This window comes from Salmo salar, chromosome ssa14, assembly GCF_905237065.1.
Source record: "Salmo salar chromosome ssa14, Ssal_v3.1, whole genome shotgun sequence".
Lineage (NCBI taxonomy): Eukaryota > Metazoa > Chordata > Actinopteri > Salmoniformes > Salmonidae > Salmo > Salmo salar.
Genome location: NC_059455.1, coordinates 22,820,325 through 22,836,044, shown reverse-complemented (window position 1 = coordinate 22,836,044; position 15,720 = coordinate 22,820,325). Strand labels below are relative to the sequence as shown.

General features: G+C 40.7%; 2 protein-coding genes across 5 annotated transcripts in view; one reads left to right on the top strand and one right to left on the bottom strand.

Moving 5' to 3' along the window:
- LOC106569077 (tenascin-N) overlaps positions 1-3,338 on the top strand; it is a 31,586-nt gene extending 28,248 nt beyond the window's left edge. For all 3 annotated transcript variants that reach the window (XM_014140054.2, XM_014140052.2, XM_014140050.2), the window contains 6 exons: positions 320-458; positions 785-936; positions 1,093-1,189; positions 1,336-1,500; positions 1,682-1,845; positions 2,393-3,338. In XM_014140054.2, coding sequence (XP_013995529.1) covers positions 320-458; positions 785-936; positions 1,093-1,189; positions 1,336-1,500; positions 1,682-1,845; positions 2,393-2,518 — 843 coding nt within the window. In that variant the 3' untranslated portion in view covers positions 2,519-3,338. The remainder of the gene's footprint in view (positions 1-319; positions 459-784; positions 937-1,092; positions 1,190-1,335; positions 1,501-1,681; positions 1,846-2,392) is intronic.
- Positions 3,339-7,564: 4,226 nt separating this feature from the next.
- LOC106569076 (uncharacterized protein KIAA0040) lies at positions 7,565-14,581 on the bottom strand. Of its 2 annotated transcripts, XM_014140049.2 has the most exons (3): positions 14,236-14,581; positions 13,740-13,821; positions 7,565-11,662 (listed from the first exon to the last, which is right to left on the bottom strand). In XM_014140049.2, exon 3 carries the CDS (start codon positions 11,105-11,107, stop codon positions 10,787-10,789), a length of 321 nt encoding a protein of 106 aa, XP_013995524.1. In that variant the 5' UTR covers positions 11,108-11,662; positions 13,740-13,821; positions 14,236-14,581; the 3' UTR covers positions 7,565-10,786. The 2 variants fall into 2 exon arrangements, with proteins under 2 accessions (XP_013995524.1, XP_013995523.1); XM_014140048.2 differs by lacking the exon at positions 13,740-13,821 and having other exon boundaries at positions 14,236-14,578.
- Positions 14,582-15,720: the final 1,139 nt, after the last annotated feature.

Sequence of the window (15,720 nt, the reverse complement as noted above, 5' to 3'; positions counted from 1 at the left end):
CACAATTTCATTTCATCCTATATGAAAGGAAAGGGAAAGGGGGATACCTAGTCAGTTGTATAACTGAATGCCTTCAACTGAAATGTGTCTTTCGCATTTAACCCAACCCATCTGACTCAGAGAGGTGCGGGGAGCTGCCTTAATCGACAAAGTTACTGTTGGTGTGCATTGTGTACAAAATACAAGTATTCTCAGTGTTATACCCCTGACCTCTAGTGGCGAAACGTTTGTAAAAACCAACGTCAGTGGTCTTTAGTTCTGTTTCAGTGACTCTTCCTTGTCTCAGCGAATGATTGTAATTCCACTGTGTTCTGAATAGGCTGTGGAGAAGAAGCTGAGGGCAGGAGACAGCAGCTTTGCCATGTCAGGCCTGGAGAAAGGAAAGAACTACATTGTTACCCTCCTTGCTTACAGAGGACCAAAGAGGAGCAGAGTGATAGAGATCACATTCAAAACAGGTACACTGTGCCCTCCATGAACATCATCCAGACACCAAACTAGTCTGACTCATTCATACATCAGTGTGGTGAGACGTTAGCATTTCACTACACTCTTGTGCTATAATTTCAATTTGATTAGTAATGTTTAATATCTTTCTCACCTTACAATTAATTGGTCACTTGTGAAATATTTAGTGAAATATAACTGAAGGCCAACTTTCATGTCAATTAGCTTGTTGCTATATCAGAGTAAATTACTTGACACATCGTTACATATTTTTTTGTCCCCTGAACCCCATAATGGTTATAGTTTACTAGTATCATTGTACTTGTATCCTTCACAGTGGGTTTGTTGTACCCATTCCCCATGGACTGTACTCAGATTAAGAAGAATGGTAATGTGGCAAGTGGAATCTACACCATTTACGTCAACAGTGATCGCACCAAGCCCATGGAGGTGTACTGTGACATGGACACTGATGGCGGTGGATGGGTGGTACGCTCAAGCTAGAGTACATTATTATTGATGGTATTGATGACTGAAAGAAAAAACGGTCTGGATAGATGGACCATCGATATAAGCTGTCAATCAAACTGTCAATCAACTTTGAGTGTGAGCAGAGACTGAGATCTACAGTACATCACTCCCCAGGTGTTCCAGAGACGCAACAATGGACAGATGGACTTCATGAAGCGCTGGAGACCGTACATGGCTGGATTTGGGAACATGACTGATGAATTTTGGCTAGGTTAGTACTGTATAGACATCCTTTTCATCTCCTGTATCTCAATAGGACTGTTATGTCCCTAGGAGTTCTTCTCATGGAATTGATATTGACGATAATGATGATGCAAATGTAATAAGTCCTCAAAGTTCTCTTACTCTAACCCACAGGTCTGGACAATATCTATGAGCTGACCAATACTCCCACGCAGTACGAGCTGCGAGTGGACCTTGGTGTGGGTTCAGAGAAGGCCTATGCTGTCTATGACAACTTCAAGATAGCCCCGGCTAAGCAGAAGTTCAAGCTGACCATCGGCGAATACAGTGGAACAGCAGGTGGACCATCTCTTTGTATCTTTCTAACAATTTGTTGACGAATACAAGCATAAATATTCCACACATTAAACAAACCCAGGGCTCCAACCCACACACATAACCAATTACCACACAGCTGTGACTGTAATGAATAGAATTTTCACAATGGATGCTGTGAATCTGGTATATGATTGTTTTCCAGGCGATGCCATGAACTACCATCAAGGTCGCCCCTTCTCTACGGTTGACAATGACAATGACATTGCTCTTGGTAACTGTGCCCTGACACATCGTGGTGCATGGTGGTACAAAAACTGTCACCTTGCCAACCTCAACGGCAAATTCGGAGACAACAGACACAGCATGGTAAGACGTGTGCAGTGTAGTTTTTGGGGGGTGTAGTGCAAGATTGTACAAGCAGATGGCGCTGATAGCATAATAAAGAATCCATGGTAGCTGCACATGAGCGTCTGGTAGGGGTTTTCTATTCTTAGTGTGAAATGGCTGTCCTAGATTTATCAGCTTCCATAAAGATACACTTTTCTCAAAAAGCCTGATAAATAGCAGGTGTTTATAGCTAACTTTCATTCTCAGGGAGCCTAACAAGAACTGTTGTTGTGTCTGCATGAAGAACGTTGAGAGGAAATGGGAGGGAATTGTTTTGTCATATCAAGTTATACCATGCCTCTCTTAATGAGATGCATAATACGTTTGTGTCAGTATTGATGAAGGCATCACCGGCACAGATAGATCTTGAAAGAAGTTTCATTCTGGATCATTCTATATTTTACCTTATTTTGATAGATATGAGACAGCATGAAATCTTCTTCGGTGTGAAGCAGTTACTAGTATCATGAAACATCTGGCTGACTGTGGCTAATGTGTTGTCCTTTCTCTTTCTAACCTCTACCAGGGTGTGAACTGGGAGCCATGGAAGGGTCACCTGATGTCTCTTGATTTCACTGAGATGAAGATTCGGCCTGTGGGCACTGCCAGGAAGAGGAGGTCGCTTAGCAGCAGAACAGCTCCCAGAAAATAGTCCCTCTGATGAACTAAAGCAGTCAATGGGAACCTCATTACAAACCAGGCAAAGTAGCTAGAACCTCAAACCAGGAACATCAATCTATCTCAATATTATTGTATAACTTACTTTATGTTAACATATCATATGGCTGCAGCCATAAACGTCTTTATTTTTAATAGGATAGTTGTATTATATTGGTTATGAATATATATATTATATATATTATGAACAAGTGAACTGCAACTTTCACTGTATAGTATTTTCACATGGGTAAAGTAAAAGGATTTCGTATCTTGGCTCTGTCCTAAAGCGGCATTCCTCGCAGACGTAGATTCTTAACAAATTACCTCTGTCCTATTGTACTGTATATGATTACATTTTATAGGCTGGCTCCATGGCATAAAACTGTCACTATATTCATAACACTGTCTGCTCCTATTATGCATAATCAGTTAGATTACCCAATGATACCATGTTTTTAGAATAGTTATACTGCTCTTGTTCACATTCATAACATAGCATAGACCCTGACCCTCTGTTCTAAGCTCTGGTCTCCGGCCTACCCAGCCTACAGAGTTAGCTACATATCACATTTCAGATGTTATGCATAAGAAGTAGAATGTATGACATGCTCCTTTGTAAGATTGTATTTTCAAGTGCGTATTGTAATTGTGTCGTTCCACGAAAAGAGTGCCTTTTGCGTCCCTTTGATATTTTAAGTGGAAATTAAAAGCCTGCTATATTAAATTAAGTGCCCTTTAATATAGACCACATGGAGAATTCAATCAATCGGATTTCTAAAATGAATAAAGTCTTGCTAAAATGCCAAAATTCAGCATTTTGACATGTCTCTCCATCAACCCTGTATCACTTCTAGGAAGATTTTAACCGACTTAATCCCAAAATGTCTCCAAGTTTCACCATCATTATAAAGCCCTTCTTATTGTGTTGCTATGACAGTCATTTCTGAAGACTATTATGTATTTCATGTGATTAGTGATTCATTTACATCTGTCCCTCATTTTAAGGTCAACACTGTTATGTGAACTGAACTCCCGTTTTAATATGGTGAAACTATTCCTTTTTAAATATTTTTTGCAAAAGAAACATTGAATATCTAATAGTCAAATCATAGAGTAAAAGCAGATGAGCTGGTTCTACTATTTTTGGCCATTTTCTGGTGTTTTGTGGTGTCAAGCATAACATGTCAACCTTTTTACCCATAGATCGACAGGCTATACATGTTTCAACAAGTTCATTTTTTTGGTGAAGCTTGCATTCAATAGCCACTGCCTGTTGCACACTACATACTTCCATTCCTCCTGTCACCAGGGGATTCATGGCTGATTTCAGAAGAAATCTTCAGCCCTGTTATGGTCATCCCTGTTACTCTATTTCACATTTAATAGGCACTTACTATAGTCATTTGAGATGGGAAAACATGATTTTCATGAAGTTGAATGTTAAATAACGAAATGTTAAAGTTAGGTGAAATCAAACTTTTTTTCTTACAAGTTACACTTTTCAAAAGGCAGCGAATTGGTGGAATGACCCAGTTGTTGTATTATATTGAAGTCCTTTTTAGCACTAGCATCTATGCCTGCAGTGACAGAGAGTGCTATTTGAATGGGACATGACTTCACACAGTGTTTATCAAAAAGATGCAGTTGATGTTAATCAACAAATTCAATTCATAGTTGAAGAGGAACGAAGTAGAACACGTTTGATTTTCACCATCTCTTTCCCAGAAACAGGGTTAGATTTGCAGAAAAGGTTAGATATACCAGAAAAACAGAATAGCAGATTTGCAGTTTCCTTTTGCTTTTTACCATTCATATCACTTTGTGACGTAACCTCACAGGTAACCTGATTTTGACAGGACATTTGAAAATGGTCCCTATTTATGTCCTTTTTGAGTTGAATGACTATGGTTTTCTCTTTGACAGACACAGTCTAAGATAACCTATACTTGAGTTGTGTATCATACCACAAGTTGAGGTTTCTCAACTTCCCCTGGTTTCTCAGCTGTCGTTTCAATTCACTGCTGAGAAATGATTTCACACATCGGACTGTGTGAATAACAATGCAAGAAAGATATTCACAAAGTTAAGCAAGAATCATAAAGAAGGAAGAAGAGGATGGGGCCTACTGTGGAATATTCTAGTTGAACTTTTGAAATGTCTCACAGGAGCCAATTGATGCAATAGCTATTTTGAACCACATTGATTGCAAATTATTGTAAAGAAGATTGGTTCCTATAACAGCACTCTGGGGCAAATGAGCTCTTAAAGAGATTCTCTGCTACTTTTTAGCCACTAGTCTGAAAGTAGCACTCACGAGCCAAAAGTGGTCCCTGACAATTGCGTACTAGTGTACGCCACATATCTGCAGATATTTGCACCACATCATTGCTCTCTCTCTCTCTCTCTGCTGTGTCCACTGAGCTGTTGGGCCCACCCTGCAACCTCACTAGATAATGAAGGGCAGGCCTCTTGCTAGAAATATTTAAATGCGAGTGGCTGAAACTCATTGGCTAGAACTCTAATTGCAAGAGGACAGCCCACGTGGGGGGAAATATAGGGGAAATGGTGTGGCATAGGTTCAAGAAAACAGTCGCTTTGAAACTAGGGATTGTGAATAATTGAGGTAAGACAGTATTCTGCTCTTAGATTATACATGTATGAACTACACATTGACACATCCTGCCCAAAGCGGGAGGTTTAACCTGTTAGGGCTAGGGGGCAGTATTGACACGGCCGGATAAAAAACATACCCGATTTAATCTGGTTACTACTCCTGCCCAGTAACTAGAATATGCATATAATTATTGGCTTTGGATAGAAAACTCCCTAAAGTTTCTAAAACTGTTTGAATGGTGTCTGTGAGTATAACAGAACTCAAATGGCAGGCCAAAACCTGAGAAGATTCCATGCAGGAAGTGGCCTGTCTGACAAGTTGTGTTTCATCTTGGCTCTTTTTATTGAAGACTGAGGATCTTTGCTCTAACGTGACACTTCCTACGGCTCCCATAGGCTCTCAGAGCCCGGGAAAAAGCTGAACGATATCGAGGCAGCCTCTGGCTGAAACACATTATCACTTTTGGCAAGTGGCCGATCAGAGTACTATGGGCTTAGGCGCGTGCCCGAGTCGACCCCATGCTTTATTTTCTTTCGTCTGTTTACCTAAACGCAGATTCCCGGTCGGAATATTATCGCTTTTTTATGAGAAAAATGCCATAAAACTTTATTTTAAACAGCGGTTGACATGCTTCGAAGTACGGTAATGGAATATTTATAATTTTTTTGTCACGAATTGCGCCATGCTCGTCACCCTTATTTACCCTTTCGGATAGTGTCTTGAACGCACGAACAAAACGCCGCTGTTTGGATATAGTCCTGGGAGTGCATTCTGACGAAGACAGCAAAGGTAATAACATTTTTCTTATAGTAAATCTGACTTTGGTGAGTGCTAAACTTGCTGGGTGTCTAAATAGCTAGCCCTGTGATGCCGGGCTATCTACTGAGAATATTGCAAAATGTGCTTTCAACGAAAAGCTATTTTAAAATCGGACATATCGAGTGCATAGAGGAGTTCTGTATCTATAATTCTTAAAATAATTGTTGTGCTTTTTGTGAACGTTTATCGTGAGTAATTTAGTAAATTCAACGGCAGTGTTCGGTGGGAATGCTAGTCACATGCTAGTCACATGCTAATGTAAAAAGCTGGTTTTTGATATAAATATGAACTTGATTGAACAAAACATGCATGTATTGTATAACATAATGTCCTAGGGTTGTCATCTGATGAAGATCATCAAAGGTTAGTGCTGCATTTAGCTGTGGTTTGGGTTTATGTGACATTATATGCTAGCTTGAAAAATGGGTGTCTGATTATTTCTGGCTGGGTACTCTGCTGACATAATCTAATGTTTTGCTTTCGTTGTAAAGCCTTTTTGAAATCGGACAGTGTGGTTAGATTAACGAGAGTCTTGTCTTTAAAATTGTGTAAAATAGTCATATGTTTGAAAAATTGAAGTTTTTGCATTTTTGAGGTTTTTGAATAACACGCCACGGGTTACACTGGCTGTTACATAGGTGGGACGATTTGGTGCCACCTACCCTAGAGAGGTTAAAAAATACTTTCTTCGTCGGCAAAGTAGCGTAGCATGTCTTTAATGCTGAGATTAATGTGATAGGGATGGAAAGGGAAGGAAATGCCTCACACACAATTCTTCACACATTTTTATCCAGTTAGACACATGTAATCTCCCATAGAAAAAATAATTAAAACAGTTTTACCCTTTATGTGCTTATTCCTGCTTCAAAGGTTACTTCAATTGTCAATTAACATATTTGCTTATTTTGTCATCCCTACACTTTTGAGTATACATGCAGCAGTGTTTTGAGTCTGTGGCTATTTACCTCACTCACAGAGAACAAGTTCAACATGAGCTCAAGTTTGGAGCTCAGATTCCAAAGTGGCATCTGACAAACAGGCTTTCATACAACAAAGTACCTACCCATGAGCATAGGCTGAATCACCATTGAAGTGTGTGTGTGTGTGTGGCTATGGGTAGGGTTGATGTAATTTTTCCATGAGTGGTAGTGTAGTATTCAAACAAGACTTGTTTGTTTAGAAGTGGTGTACTGCTGGGGTTGGTGGGTTGTGTCATGGCAGACAAGCTGCCATCAGCCCACATAGACTTTCCACTGCATGTCTGTGCTCTGCCTCTGAATGCCTGGGCCTGTCAGAGCTGTAGGACTCAGCTACACGGCATGTCTGACAGAGAGTAGGAAACCCCCAAATCATTATCTCGACACACATAATTTGCTAGTCACTACTCCAGACCCAGACTATCACTACATATCAGTTTGAAATAACAACAAGCATCCAGAGTGTGTGGATGCTAATGCTTTATGTTGGTTACCAAATATCAGATTCAAATTATGATACATTTGCCCAGGTTCTCTAGGGATGAAGTTAATTTATGCAACAAACAAGATAACAGAAATCTTCTAAACACATGTATTGTGAACCACACATGAACCAACCGACAAAGAATCAACAAAGCTACAAAAATACTTTATTTTGTCCCTCTTTTCTCCAGCTGTTTTGTAAAATCAAATGACAGGATAAATGATTCATGCAGTCGCCCGTGTGGCCTGAGCTCATAACTTGAAAATGTATCACCTCAGCGATTTCTTGTGTGATAACAAACAGACAGAATATATAGGTAACTGAAAAAATAAAGGAAACACTTGAGTAAGGCCTAGATTCAATCAGATCAAGCATTAACTGGCGATAGCCGCCACCCTCATAACTGATGTCCTGGCGGTGTCGAAGGTGTAACCGCGTTGGAGCTGTCAAATTGGAGAGCAGCTGCTCTTGATCATTGTAACCCATCACCCTTGCATTAAAAGTTCAAAACGAGAGTGTAGGCTATACAAAAATAATGATGTTCAAATCAAAAATCATTCAAATAATGAGGATTTCTATCAGCCTAATCGAGGTGTAGATTACATCTCACATTCCAGTGTTCAAACTTGTAAACAGGGCTGCATGAGATTTATCTTAATGCGACTCCGTGCAGTCAATGGCAATGTCTACTTTAGGTAGGCTATAATGCCAGGAGCCGCTTGTGGATTTGACAGCTGGAACACAGTTCCACCTCTGACATGTCAAAACAACCGCTATCTGGATGTCGGCTAAAGTGGATCTGATTGAATAAAGCCCTACATGAGTGATACCAATTATATTGAAAGCAGGTACTTTTACGCAGGTGTGGTTCCTGAGTTAATTAAGCAGTTAACATCCCATCATGCTTAGGGTCATATGTAAAATGCCCAGTTTCCCATTGTTTTGGCATGACTAGAAGAAGAGATCTCATTGACTTTGAAAGAGAGTTCTCAAAGGAGCATAGGGGGGGTTTAAAGTGTGTGTGTGTGTGTGTGTGTGTGTGTGTGTGTGTGTGTGTGTGCGTGCGTGCGTGCGTGCGTGCGTGCGTGCGTGTGTGTGTGCATGCATGCATGTCTCAGTCACCAGATCATGCCTGAGACAGAGTTTTCCAACACCATGAACAAAACACCAAATTATGGAATTTATTGTGGGAAAACGGTGTTGTGTCCCTCCAATGGAGTTTCAGACTGTAGAATCTATGCCACAGCACCTTGAAACTGTTCTTGCTGCTTGTGGTGGCCCAACGTCCTATTTATGTTGGTGTTTCCTTTATTTTGGCAGTTACCTGTATGTTCTAATGCATCATTTGGCTCGATCAAAGTTTAGTGAATAACTAATACAGAAGCCCATTAGGCTCAAAATAAGGATCTTAAAACAGGGATAATAAAAAAATATAACAAATGAAACTGATTTGTCACCGGATTTGTAAATCAATTATAAACTTCTATTTGCATACATATTTTTATTTTATTTAACTAGGCAAGTCAGTTAAGAACAAATTCTTATTTACAATGACGGCCTAGGAACAGTGGGTTAACTGCCTTTTTCAGGGGCAGAACAACAGATTTTTACCTTGTCAGCTCAGGGATTCTATCTAGCAACCTTTTGGCTACTGGCCCAACGTGCTAACCTCTAGGCTACCTGCCGCCCCAAAATGTGTGCATTTTGCATACACCGCCCCATATGCACACAACTTATGTTTTATCAACACAATGGTGTAGAAAATACTGAATGATGGCGTAGTACCTCAACTATGATATGCCAGTAAATATCACTACATGTGAAATGATGGCTATTGGCACTGAGGGATAAAGATGTAAGAAGGATCCACTTAGCACCCCAAAGTCTGAGAGCCTGGAGATAATAATAATAACGCATAATGATTTTATGAACCAATAGGGACAGTGCTAGACAGTACACATGGCAATCTGAGCATAAGGTAGCGTAACACATGGAACTGTTGGGTAGAAACATTCATTCATCAACAATACTGAGCTTTAGCATACTCTACGGGAATGTAAATGAAAGATCTCAGTGCTTCACTTCGTTCTATTAAATTCAGCGATTGATAGTCAACTCGTGAATGGAATTGAGATCTCCATTTAGTGGATATAGCAAATACAGCAAAAGATTTCAAAGTAGTTACATAAGTTCACATTGTTCACATTGTAAGTGCAATAACTGCAAGTGCTTTGAACTTGAAATGGTCTAACCTATAAAAAATATGATCTTTCTAACCGAATCACAATACTAGATTGCTGGCCTCCAGCATTGGAAATAGAAAGCAGTCCTCAACCTTCTGGTTGATTGCACACTCTAACACAGGGGTATTCAACTCTTACCCTTTGAGGTCTGGAGCCTGCTGGTTTTCTGTTCTACCTGATAGGTAATTGCACACACCTGGTGTCTCAGGTCTAAATCAGTCTGTGATTAGAAGGAAACAATAAAAAAAATGCAGTGGAACTAGCTTCAAGGTACAGAGTTGAGTTTGAGAGTAACACGTACGTGCATATGCACCGGCACACATATGCATGCACGCACACACACAATCAATCACATATCATTGGCTCTTTTAGTCTCTTTCAAGAGTTTCTATGGAGCATATTGAACACCAGTGCCGGCTCCAGGCATAAGCGACATGTGTTCACTTAGGACCCCAGGCTGCTGGGGGCCCCCGCCAAAAAAAACTAAACTCCACTTACTGTTGAGAGTTAGAATAGTATAATACACAAGGTGAAAGTTCGAAATTTGGTTGTGCATCAGCAATTTTACTCTTGAGATATCAGTCACTGACAATCACTCAATTAGACATGTCAGCTAACAATGTTTAGATTGGTAGTTAGTCTACCTAGCTATCTAAACCTGTAGTAATCATGGCTGAATACCGACTGGGCACGTAGTTCACGTGCCTAGGGGCCCTGACCTCCATGGGGCCCTCATTGATTTTGTTAGTCACTCTCACTCAGATATCATTAAATAATGCCAAAATGTGTAGAATTGTAGGAAAGTTGCTTTCAAACGGTCAAAAAATGTATCTCTGCCCCATGGCAAAATGTGTAGAATGGTATGAAATGTGTTATAAAATTGCAAAAAGTTATTTCTGCACCATGGCAAAATGTGGAGAACTGCAAAAAGGTGATTTAAAACTGCAATATTTTCTGTACACCCCATGGCAAAATTTGTAGAATTGCAGGAAATTAACTTTAAAACTTAAAAACAAATATCGCTTAGGGCCTTCAAAAGGCTAAGGCCTTTTACCTTGCAGTAAAAAAGAGCTTCATATAAATACAAAAGAATGAAACCTTATCTGAACATCAGTCACGACTACTACACCATCGTCAGGGCAACCCTGTCTGGTGTCATAGGTCCTGTTTTAACCGAGATCCACAAATCCTCATTTTTGGGACTCTTCTTCTTCTTTTTGTCTGATTTTGCTGTGTCTGAGCTTGGGCTGTCTCTGCAGCAACCAGTGGAGTTGGCCCGGCTACAGCAGCAGCAGTGGCAGCACACCACCAGAGAAGTGAAGAGCACCACCATAGGCAGGGCTAGCAGCACCACCAGGCAGACTGTATTGTAGATCCCCTGGTCATGCTTGGTGGTGGCCACCTTCCACAAGTCACTGAAAAAATCCAAGATGTCTTCCTTCATGGTTCACTGACAGTGTCTTAGCAACTCCTTTTGAGGGTCATCTATTGAAGAAGCCAACCACAATAGCCAACAAGGATAGATGATTGAATTAGTCAGCCAAGGGTGTTGCTGTTACCAGGAAGGGGATTGTTTCTATGGTGATTTGACCCTGATCTAGTGCTGGTGAACTCTTGATAGTGAAGATGTTGCTGATATAGTAGCACATGCCAAGGGAGGATAGCAAGAGACTGGAAAATTCATTGATGCAGGGAGAATCTCTTTATCCTCCCCTCCTTCCTTAAGTGCTTTATCTGGGGGTTTAAAGACCAAAGCATTATTTATGAAAGTTTGAAGACCAAAGATCAATTGTTTTATGAGAGATGGACGTTTTCCTTTGAAATCCTTCAGTTGCTGTAATGATTCCGATCTTTCCTTGCTACAATGGGAAGGTCTATGGAGTCTGCCTCTCAGAGTAGTTTGTTTGTGTCCCTCTTTTGGGATTTGGGGATTCTACCTCAGGTCCTCTGAAGTCTCCTGTCTATTTTAATCCATTCTCCTCTGGCTCTGAGAGATTGTCTGCGGAGAGAAATAGAGAGAAGAAGGTGAGCAGAATGAACTCCAGTCCCCCTGGTGCCTCTATGCTCTCTCCCCCCTCTTCCCTCTTCTGCTCAAGTATCTTATTCAGCTTTACACTCATTAAAGTTGGAGGAGAAAGTCATGGCTCTGGCTGCCTGATTGCACCATAGAGGGAAATGCACTCGTTCTGGACTAATTTAAATGTACCGACTAATGGAGCTCTGAGGGGATTGGCAATGATGGACAGAACCTAACTTTGATGGTTTTGACTTTAACATTAACTGATTGTAGCATTCCACTGCACCTTGGATGAACGGTAACCTTTATGGCTAGCCAGGAGGTTAAATGGTAGCTGTCTCTAGTTTATAGGTTTACGGTGACTAGAATTATGGATATTAAAATGTTGGCCAGGTTTTTCCTCTGTCCTCTATTGCCTGCTCCACATTCTGTATCTGGCTGCAACTGAACTGCAAATAGGCTGTGCATTATGTTTTTGTCTCACAGCCCATATGTGGAATTGGTTAACCCATCATCAGTTTCACTTCCGTTCTGGCATAACTCAACAGGAAACAGTGCACTGCTGCTATTCTGTAGCGTTGAAGTAAGAAGGCTGTACCTACTTGCAGTTTGTCAACATTAAGGTCCCATTTCCGCTAAACTAATTTGTTTACCAAATCCATTAAATGTAAGCCTAACCATTATTTATGGATGAAGGCCTTTGCATTTGGTTTTTTATGAAGTTGAGCCTGATGTTGAGACATACAGCCCACTAAATGATCACACATAGGAAGACGTGATAACTGGAATAAATGAGTATCACTATGACTCATTAGCATTGCCTAGCAAGGTGTGAGAACGTTTTCCTCGCCAAAGTTGAAAATGGTGACAGGTCTTTTGTAGTGCACTCCACATGAACTTACAGAGGCTGTGAAGACCTTGGAGACTAGTTTTCAAACATATATTGACAATTAAAATAATTAATTCAAACTCAATGCTTTTAATGGGGAGAAAAGACGTCAACGTCTTATTCTTTACCACAACATCCCAATTTCATCGAGCACGACATCTTACTATCTACGTTGTACTCTGGCCAGGCTGTAAAATTCATGTAAAATAACAACAATGTAACATAATTACCTAACATTGTCTTGGCCTAGGATCAGCGGTAAACAGAAAGACACTTTCAGTGGCAACACAAAGCCAGGATGGGGCAGAAACTGTTATGACTGCATGCGTAAGCTTCAGCTATTTAGGAAGCTTGAGACCCTGCTCTGCCCAACCTAAAAGCCTGAATGACAGAAGGCAATACAAGGCCACACAGGAATCTTTCATGATTGGCCCAGGGCAATCATTTGTTGCAAAACCCTTCTGACTTGTCAACACAAATTTGAAATGTGTGATTTGACATTTTTATCCTCTTATTAATGTGAGACAATCAACATTTTTTGCAGGAACAGTCAATAGTTTAGAGACACGGAAAGTCATGCGTAAGAGTGTATCCAATTCACATCTTTACTCAAAATCGCAGTGTCATGGTAAGAAACACAAGATGGAATATTTTTTATGGGAACAGTTGGGACTGTGAAGAGACAAACACAGGCACAGACACATGCATGCACACACACGATAACATACGCACTATACACACACGTACACATGGATTCTGTGTTGTAGATATGTGGTACTAGAGTCGTGGCCTGAGGGCACACACTCATTGTGTTGTGAAATCTGTTGTGAATGTATTGTAATGTTTGTCAAATTGTATAACTGCCTTAATATTGCTGTACCCCAGGAAGAGTAGCTGGTGCCTAAGCAGCAGCTAATGGGGATCCATAAGAAATACAAAATACAAATGCGAACATTATCATATCGCCTCACAGTATAAGACAGTATAAGACATTGACTTAATGCGTTACAGCTCATGCCAAAAGGTAACCTCTGAGTCAGTGCGAGTGAAATAGTGTAAGCAGTGGAGGGAGAGAGCATGACAAGATCTTATGGTGAACCTTAGGTTTGAACCATCACCAAAACTGTACAAGACTGTACAAGACTATACTTAAGATTAGGTTTACATTACCTAAAAGAGTCATGCTGTAGAATGGCACTGAGTAGTGACTGAACAGAAACGTATCATCTGGTACGTCACAGTACCTGTTGAACTGATCAAATCGAATCCAATTTTATTTGTCACATGCTTCGTAAACAACAGGCGTAGACTAACAGTGAAATGCTTACTTACGGGTCCTTCCCAACAATGCTGAGAGAAAAAAATATATATAGAAAAGCAATAACACGTAATAATAAATACACAATGATTAACGATAACTTGGCTATATACATGAGGTACCAGTACTGAGTCAATGTGCAGGGGTATGAAGTATTTGAGGTAGACATGTACATAATATATGTATCTATGAATAAAGACCATGGAGGGGTGATGGAAGGGACTTCCCAAAACAACAGACTTCCAGTTCACACATAGTATTATAGGTATATTCATTGGCTCCTGAACAATAGGTACTCAACCAAATAAGATCAAGAGCTTTTAAGGTCTTTTGAAATGTAAACCTTACCGGCAAACACTTTAGAAGTCCAGGCCAGTAAAGCTCCTCTTCCTCCTTTCCTCTTCCTTGTATATCCTCTTCAATATCAGCTGCTGCTTTTTGTTGATATACTCTAAGCTCTCAATTTTGCCCCATACTTGGTCTGTATTGAATCACGCTCTTTCTGCCTCTCTCTCTCTTTCTCTCTGTCTCTCTCTCTCTCTCTCTCTCTCTCTCTCTCTCTCTTCCTCTCTCTGTGTGTGTGTCACTCTCTCAGGGCAGAGTCACTTCTCCCTGCCCTGCCCACCCTGTCTGTATAAGAAAGGGCCCTCTGTCTGTGCTCACACTCCCTTGCCTGACGCGCTGTATTCTTGTGTTTACTTTATACACACAAGTTCCCAGTGATGTCAGAGAGAGAGAGAGAGAGAGAGAGAGAAAGAGAGAGAGAGAGAGAGAGAGAGAGAGAGAGAGAGAGACTCGCTGGTCATAATTCATTTGATTTGTCTGCAGTTTTTCAAAAGAGCTGCTGACTTCAGAGTGTTTGAACACTGTACCAGAACATAATTATGAAAGGCTGTCTAAAAATAACCAAAACACCTCACCCTTTTCAGCCCCACCTCACTGACTTTAATTGGAAAGAGGAAATGAAAGTGTGGGTGTGCGTGTGTGTGTCCTGTATGCTCAGGGTGTGGACAGAGCAGGGAATCAGGTGAAGCAGAGAGAGAGATGCACAGATGTGTGACTGTTCTGTAGAAAGCTGTGAGAGGTCATGTGACCCTGGTTGCGAGGAGAATGGACCTCATCCATTTCCTTTTGCGATCCTGAGTGGCGCAGTGGTCTTAGGCACTGCTTCCCAGTGCTAGAGGTGTCAATTTCAGACCTGGGTTTGATCCTGGGCTGTATCACAACCCGACTGTGATTGGGAGTCCCATAGGGTGGCACATAATTGGCCCAGCATTGTCCTGGTTTGGAGAGGGTTTGGCAGGTGTAGGCCATCATTGTAAATAAGAATTTGTTCTTTACTGATTGCCTAGTTAAATAAAGGTTAAAAAAATGTATTATCCATGGCTATAGCAAACAGGAGGGACTGGTAAGAGACTGTCATATCAGAAAACATATACACTTTGACTCTCTCTCCTGTACAGTAATTCACAGAAAGCGATGAGGAACAGGAGGGAAATAACCCACTGAAAGGTGCTCTTTGGAACCAAATAGGTGCTCTGACTGACACCAAAAAGGGTATCTCACTGGGGAAATGTATTATTTTTTCAGCCTCGTACTGATCCTTGAATATGCTGGCCATACAAGTATCTGTGTTTCATGACCATAGTAATCCAACGGTTCTATAAGAAGGTGAGCTTTATTCTGTTTTCTCCAAGCCATGATTTTAAGTGGCATTTAATGTGATAATCTACGCCCAGTTCCCTGTCTGTCGGCTATACTGTCATACATCACATTGAGGGTGTGTTGACTGGATCGTAGGGTGTGGAGAGTAAAGAGGTAAAATAACTGTAA

Excerpts from the sequence above, each read along its gene's own strand:
- LOC106569076 (XM_014140049.2), bottom strand. The coding sequence starts at position 11,107 with ATGAAGGAAGACATCTTGGATTTTTTCAGTGACTTGTGGAAGGTGGCC.